General features: G+C 33.5%; 1 protein-coding gene across 1 annotated transcript in view; it reads left to right on the forward strand.

The window, feature by feature from the left end:
• The window catches only part of pcx (pecanex), a 31,121-nt gene extending 26,030 nt beyond the window's left edge, over positions 1-5,091 (forward strand). Inside the window, exons 22-26 of the mRNA XM_068776183.1 lie at positions 1,041-1,160; positions 2,631-2,690; positions 2,992-3,122; positions 3,417-3,846; positions 4,485-5,091. Coding sequence (XP_068632284.1) covers positions 1,041-1,160; positions 2,631-2,690; positions 2,992-3,122; positions 3,417-3,846; positions 4,485-4,625 — 882 coding nt within the window. The 3' untranslated portion in view covers positions 4,626-5,091. The remainder of the gene's footprint in view (positions 1-1,040; positions 1,161-2,630; positions 2,691-2,991; positions 3,123-3,416; positions 3,847-4,484) is intronic.
• Positions 5,092-8,269: the final 3,178 nt, after the last annotated feature.

Here is an 8,269-nt window from a genome sequence, read left to right on the forward strand (position 1 = left end):
TTTATTTTTAAAAAAGGCCAATAAATGTAAATGCAATCTATGTTACGTACTTATCCAGATTTCCGGTTCCAGACCTTATGTAAATAAAAAAGCGCCTTATAGCCAATTTCAATAAACTTGTATAAAAGATCTCTTTGAAAATGTAATGGAATGCTATAGGCTAAAAACTTGTGGGAGTAAAAAATCTGCAGGGACAGATAATGAAGAAAAAATAAGTGTAATATGTGATATTCCGAATTTTGGAATATTTATTCTATATTTTCGCGGTGCAATTTATGTTTTATAGTTACTGGTGCAGTATTTTGTTTTTTTTATTCGGTGCTTGTACAAAGCATAAAAATGTGTGATGAGCAAACTGTGTTTTATAAATATTTGTAAAGCTTTGTTGTTTTTATGGGATTCCTATACAACTTATAAAAGTGTGTGACGAGAAAATTATGTTTTATTATTACTAGTACAGTATTTTGTTTTTTTATGCGGTGCCTATTCAAAGCATAAAAAAGTGTGATAAGCAAACTATGTTTTGGATATTCCTAAAGCTTTCGTGTTTTTTATCCGGTGCCAATTGTGTCCGGTGCAAATGTGCTGTTCAAACTGTTTTATAAATATTCGTAAAACTTTCTTGTTTTTTATGGAGTGCCTATTTAACGCTTATAAAATTTGCGACATGCAAAGTATGTTTTATTGGAACTAGTTCAGTATTTTGTGTTTTTTTAAACGGTGCCTATGCACCGCAAAAAAAAATGTCGTGCAACGTAGGTTTCATAAATATTCGGGAAGTTATTGTATTTTTTATGCGACGCCTATTCACCGCATAAAAATGTGTTTTGGGCTAACTATGTTATTTTTATATGACGCCTATTCAACGCATTATAGTGTATTGAGCAAAATATGTTTTATAGGTATCCGTGTATAATTTTTTATACGCTGCCAATTCAACGCATAAATATAGTACCGAGAAAACTATATTTTATAGATATTTGTTATTTTTTCATGTACTTGCTATGCAACCCACAATATATAAATTGTTTATCCGTCAGCCGGGAAACAGGAATCGGTCTCGTCGCGAGCGCGCTGTGCCTTCGTTCCGTTTGTTGGCCGCTGACAGCGTACGCGCTACGCACTCGGATGCGCACGCGCACCCACACGCCCACGAACAGGTACGTACGCTCGTGATAGAGCACGCATCTATTGTAGTACCTGTTGGCTTCCTTTTCTGGTTGACTACATCCACTAATGCCAAAACCTTATTGTAAAGCAGAGAAATCCCAACATAGCCGTAGCATATCTCTTCCTCTCTCTTTCTCTTTCTTTCTCTCTCTCTATCCCGTTGAGTGCCTATGACTTTGCTAATGAGTTTCTGTACCGGATGTCAACACTAGTAACATAATTAATTGCAATTCTTAACTTCAAAATGTTGGAATTTTACAATGATTCTTTTGTTCAAATAACACTGAGAAGTGTTCTGATATTAGCCGATACAATTAGTTATTTTGAATACGTGATGATAGGTTTTATGTGTAAAAGAAAAAAAAATTAAAAAATCTTTTACTCATATCCAATCAACCTGTGTAAAGTGATGTACTTGGCGCTTCTTGACGCTCTTATAACGGAATTTAGATAAATTCTATTCTCCACCATGTTCTTCTCTACGATATAAATCCGACATCAGGCCCTCGGCGACCACTTGCGCGATGGTGATCAAGAGCGCCACTAAAACCTCACAGATATCGTGCGAATATCAACGATGTAAAATTTGAATATGGTCGTCCAGAGTAATTTTTTAGGTCACAGACCTCTGTTTCAGTGAGCCTAATTTATACGCAGCTGCACATAGCCTTAATCGGCTTGCCGTATTCCTTCAATTATGCACAGTTTAAAGTGAAATATGTTACATTATTTTTTTTCTATTTAAATGCGACAGGCGAATATCTTCTGGAAGTACAGTCTGTAGAGACAAATGTAAACAGTAATTAATTTTAATATGTAATGATCCAAATTTTGAATACGATTTTTTTTAGTATATTATAATTACTTTGTTTATTATATTTAATGGAATCAGGCGTTATTTTGCGGAAGTCCATCCTAAGTAAGAAAAGGACCAATATTTAGCCACTTCCGCACATGCAGCACCCTTCCACGAGTCATTTTCAGGAGTTTTGTTACACCGATTAGTGCTAAACAGAGTGATACTTTGTTTATTATTTCTAAAATCATTGATTTTTAAATATAGTATGAATAGTAATTGACAGCAAATTTGTTATACAGGTATTTACTCATTTAAAACTTTCACATACATAAAATAGTCATTTTGTATATATGAAGTGTGTTGAATTAATAATTTATTTTAAACTAGATCACTCCTTCATAAAATATCAATGACAAATTGAATGGTTATTTTTTAAGGATATTATTTATTTTATTATAATTTTTATTGATTAGATATAAACTTGCTTTTTCATTATATATATGACGATTTGAAATATTAATTTACTTCACATTTCTCTTTGTACGATTATAATTTTGTAAACTTATTATTTATTGAAATTTTTTAAATATTTTTTTGGTGCTATTAAGCTAAAAAAAACTCGAAAAAGTAACAAATATGAAATTTCTGTTTGATTTTTTAGGGATCAAACAGCTGGGAGTGTGGATGGAGGGAGCCGCCTAGGAGAGCAGCGAGCGCCAAGGTATACAAGACTTGTATTTCTTATATGTAGCTATTTATAGAGAGAATATAAGAGTAGATATATTAATATATCTGTAAAGCAAGCTAAATGTAGGTTTGGATTTCTTAACTATGTTTACGTTAATTGTTTGTGAACATGCAATATACTTCGGTAATTGAACGTGCGATCTAGTATCTAGTATAACATTAATTTAGGATTGGTGGAATGAAGTCGAAATATCATTTGTATCTGAAAATGTCCTTTTGAGAAGCAGTTTAGTCCGATACAAAAGAAATTATAAAAAGTAATTTTTGGCATCCAGGTGACGAGCAGTCAGGGCGCGAGCGCGGAGTCGTCGCTGGAGGAGCTGGAGCTGGCCAGCGGAATGGACCTATCGCTGCCTGACTGCAAGATCATCGGCAACCGGAGCGCCAGGCAAGACCACCTCGCCAGGTAGACACACGCACCCTGCACGCGCGGCCTTCGCACACACGCACATCAAACACACACACGAGCATGACCCACGCATGGACACGCATGTGTTACGCACTCGCAAATATGTTACATACAAATATATGTATATCCTAAGCACATATATACCAGACTCTTGTATATATATGTAGATCCCAAGCAAATAAAAATTCATGCATTTGTCATATATTATTCTTTATATTTTCGTCTCTTTATATACACATGATGAGTAACTTTTTTAGATACTTCTATAATTTGATGTATTTAACTTTCCAGATATTTCCTAAACGAGGGTACTTCGAAAGATCTTTCCAAACTCAGTAAAGAAATACGACACGAACGGGAGAGCTACAGGGAACTGACCGGCCGCTATATTGAGAAGTCTGAAGCGATACCTCTCAAGGAAACCCACTACTCGGACCTCTCAAACAAGGAATCGATATTAAAGAAAGAGCCCAAAAAGGACTCTAAGCCTAAGGACATTGTAATAAAGACCAGAATTAAACGCTCCGACTCTGGTAGAAGCGAGTTGAAAATCAATGTGAGTGTTGGAAGCAAGGTGTTGATTGTGGAACCGCTTGGGGTATACGACTGCATCAATTTAGGGAGGAGAATTGATGTGCAGTGGCCCTCGGAGACACAGAGGGAGAGGGGAGGAAGAAATTTCTGGGGTAGCTGGGTACCTCTGGCGGGGATGGATGGACTTGTAAGTCACTTTTTTATATTTCTATCCAATTTAATAACATTGCTTTACGAGAAATGACTATGTACGCACAGATATACAGGGTGATCGGTTATGGGTGTAAAACTATAAAGGCGATAATGTATAGCTCATTTGCTGCCAATGTAATGTGGTGGTAGACCTTCAAAAATCAGTGGTCTATGTATTGTCAGAAGTTATTAGCCGGTCGTATTATTATAGGTCGTAGTTATTATTATTTCGCACTTTATACAGGCTGGGTCGAGCTATAAAAGCTTTAAAGCTTTCAGGTGAAGAATGAGCTATACATGGTGGATGACCTTTACAGCTTTTACACTTATATGCAAGCGGCCTTTATAAAGAATTTTTCTGACTCATCACAATATCTTTTGAAACATGAGGAGTAGTCTTCATATTTACATGGAATATTCCTTTCTCCAAATAGAGGTCAGCTAAGATCGGATTTTATGAAATTTCAATTTCCCGGGGGGGGGTGGATTATGGTTCTGGAGTGGAGATCACAAATCAACAAGCACAGCTTAGGATGTCCTACAACTGGGATACACGACTTTGTTAAGGTCGTCGGAAGGCGCTGGTGTAGATTTTTGTGCGTCTTATTGATCAAATTATGATATATGTCACAGGTGGTGCACAAATGGACACCCAACCACCGCGACCCGAAGCTCCGGTCCCACGTCGACAAGACGATACTGCTCGTGCAAATCGACGACAAGTTCGTGCCGATCGCTGAAAACTGCGTTCAGGATCTAGGCGACGAAGTTTGAACTCTATCACTAGCGCAATAAGATTCAAATTTGTCCGCGTACAAACATACAACTTCGGACGCAAGTGTATTCGGTTCCACGGACATAATGAATTTATAAACGTGGTAAACCTTGTGATATGTCTTAAGATAAGACTGCATCAGGATTTTATAGCAAAATTAAAGGCGAAATTCTTGCCGGAACCGGAATTCGATTCCGATGTACAGATATATTTAAAAAATTCTTATGTTAAAATGTAATGCACTAATTTATATGTAAAAAGATTTTAGTACGCAACAACTCACGCTATTGTACATACGAGTGCAGAGTGTATATAGACGATGTACATAATGTAAAGATGTGTACACACTGATTAGGTTAAGTAGAACTACTTCTTTATTTTTTTTTTGTTATTTTTTTTAATCGTATTTAAGTGAAACTGTCGCTCCCAAAAAAAAACATAGTCTTTCTTCGACACCAAATAAAATTTCCGTATGTATTTTACGTATTTATAAAAATCATTTTGTATTTGTTATAAAAGAGATTTGCATACGATCGTGTTACTTTTTTTAATTAAAAATGAATCTAGTAATGCTATTTGGATTTAAAATAATCCGTTATCTTTGAAAGTATATTTCAAATGTTAAAAAAATGGAGAATAATATGTATTTAAACTATATGAGATAATGTTGCAAGTTAAACCGATCGTGTGCTAACATATTGATTGTTATTTGTTGTATAATGACACGTATATTATGTATTCATATACGCACGTTATATGGGCGCATTTCGAATTTGCAAAAAAAAAATTCTAGAATTTTCGCGAATGAATGGAAAAGTCTGAATGGTTATGGTACATAAACACATTTATTTAACATAAAAAAGACATTTTAAATTTGGAATTAATTATTACAGTTTCGCACAACTACAAAAATTATCATTCGCTTTTAATTTTTTTTTTTACTAAAATATTGTTTAAAACCTAACCTTTTTTATATGGTCACACATTTTTAATTATATTAATACGTTCCGTGCCACGAATATTTTTAAAGGTTTTTCATTCAGGCCGCGTGAGGCGCATATGACCCACACTTTAAAAATTAAAAAAGTCGTTTAAGACATGCTTCACACTTTTTCAATACTGCAAAGCTATAATTAGCGGTGAAAAGTTATAAATTTTAATATGCATTACGTACGCGCATGCGTGATGTGATGTTATCTATATCCGGCCCTACAATTAATTTGTTTAAGAATCCTTCGTTTTTCAATGGGAACTGCAAATGGCCTGAACGGAAAGTGCAACAGGAGTCGTATACGCCCCTCATGGCATGGAATGTGTTAATTAAAACTTGTTATAAAGCGAATTAATTAAATTGGATATTTTGAACCCTAAAATATCTTTTATATGTCGTTGCTTTGGTGTTTGAGTGTACAAAAATCGAACTAAAAATATTTTGCGTGCAAAAAAATGAATGTGAATGAATGTGATCATTTGAAGCTATGCTGTTATTAATGTCGGTGCGTTTTAATATTGAATGTTAAACGTTGTTGCACTGCCTTAAATTGAGATTTTTTATGTTCAAAATAAATACTCATCAATACTTTTATATCAGAGAATAAAAAAAATTTTCGTAAAAGAAACCATGTATAAATTCCCGCCTATACGTGTATTTTCGAAATTTTAACATTTTTTTTTTGTGTTGATTGAATTCTTATCTGAATTTAGATGAATATGATATTTATTTTGTGTTGCACTTAATAAATAATAATAAACAGGGTTTCCGTTGTTCTATGAAACTAAAAATATTATTTACCGTACATTCGTTTATAAGTACGTTTTTTTGACAGCTGTCAAAAAAAATTTTTTTTTAGGTCGTTTCATACAATCAATTTCCTTATTGGTGCCTGTTGAGTATATACCTTTATTTAAGTCCATAGTGAAACTTTTTCTAAATTATTTATTACAATTAAGTTGCACAGTACTTAACTCGATGCGTATATACAATGTTTCGTTCGAATTGGGTTATTTTTGTAATCTTGTATCAAATTGATTTTTTAATCACAAACCGCCCCACCATGACAAGATGTATGAATTATACTACCATCTCAATGTTTTGTTTAATTTTCAGTTCAAATTTAAGAAAACGTGCGATGAAATTAAAGATAGTTACTGTGGTAACACTGCGTTGAATTAATAATAAACAACAGTTATAACAGCTTATACACATCAATTCCGAATTTCTAGATTAAATATATAACCTCAATGTTCTAAAATCGATTCATTACATTTCGATTATGCTTTATTCGATTGCTTCTTATGCTTCGAATTAAACTGTTTGAGTAATATCTTATTTTCAACCTTAAAATTATGTAAGGAGGGTAGAAATTTGTACGGTAGGAGGGCACAATCCGTCCACAATGAACGTGTTTTCTATGCGCGCCTCGGCGCGTCGGATTACGTAACCGAGTATTAGCTGTCTGAAAACGATACATACAAATTTCTAACTTAACCCACTAAACATAGAACATATTATCGATGGTGTTAAAAATTCTCATACGTCGTACGGCTGTCGAAAATCATCTGGAGTTTTAATAAAATTGTAATTAGAAACAGCCTTATCAGAGTTTCTCTGTTATAAATTATAATAGCACAAAATTAACATCTCCGGGTGATTTTCGTATGACATGACAAAATATATAATCAGTAAACTAATCATAGGGTCAGATGTCGCTGATCCCGAGATCCATCTGTTCTCAATGTGAATATCAAGTTATCCTGGAATAAAGTGGTACTTGAACTGGCATTTGTTTTTATTTATTTCATCTAAATGTGTATTTTTATTTAAGCTTATATGACAAAAGAATAATTAGTTTAGTCTTGTCATTTGACACAATTAATTTCGTTATTTTCTCGAAATTTGAGATTTTTTCTGTAGATCTACACGAACAATATAAATTTATATATGAACTAGGTAAGCCACCACCGGCCACAGTCGATTTGGAATAATCAACCAACATACAAAACAGGGCAAGAAACGTGTTCTTCTAAAATTTTTCAACGATATTTCTTCAATAGAAAATAATTTATTTTTAAAAACAACTACGAAAAATTCAACAAAACAGATCTAAACCGCTATTTGTATAGAGATATTTACAATACCCAAGATCCATCGCCGAGAACTTGATAGACATATCTTTAAGACCTTAGATTATAATCCAAAAAATAAGACACAGGTTCTGTAAGCAATTGTTTACAATGCTGTGTTTGTTTTAAAAAACTATGACGCCATTATATTTTAAGGTCATAGTTATTTAACGCACACAATCGTGATGAACAAATATACTCATGTGCATCCGAATCGACTCACCTCTACAAAATATATAAATGGTTTATAATATTAATTAAAAATAATAACAGCTATATGTATATTTTGAAAGCTTTTTCATAAGCTCTAAAATAATACCACAATCGTAAAAATCTGCGCAATATTTTTGAACTTAATTTAATTCGAATCACAAAGTAACAAAAATTAAATTAGTGAAAAATAAACAAAGTTATGAAAAATTTATTAAATAAATAATTGTTGCGCCCTCTGGCCTCAATAGCAGTTCCAAGACGGTTCCATATTGACTTTTACTACCAGATCTTGAGTGAGAACTTCCCA

The sequence above is a fragment of the Battus philenor genome, unplaced genomic scaffold (assembly GCF_028537555.1).
Source record: "Battus philenor isolate CCGP_79_NKW_IND1 unplaced genomic scaffold, ilBatPhil1.0.hap1 SCAF_11, whole genome shotgun sequence".
Lineage (NCBI taxonomy): Eukaryota > Metazoa > Arthropoda > Insecta > Lepidoptera > Papilionidae > Battus > Battus philenor.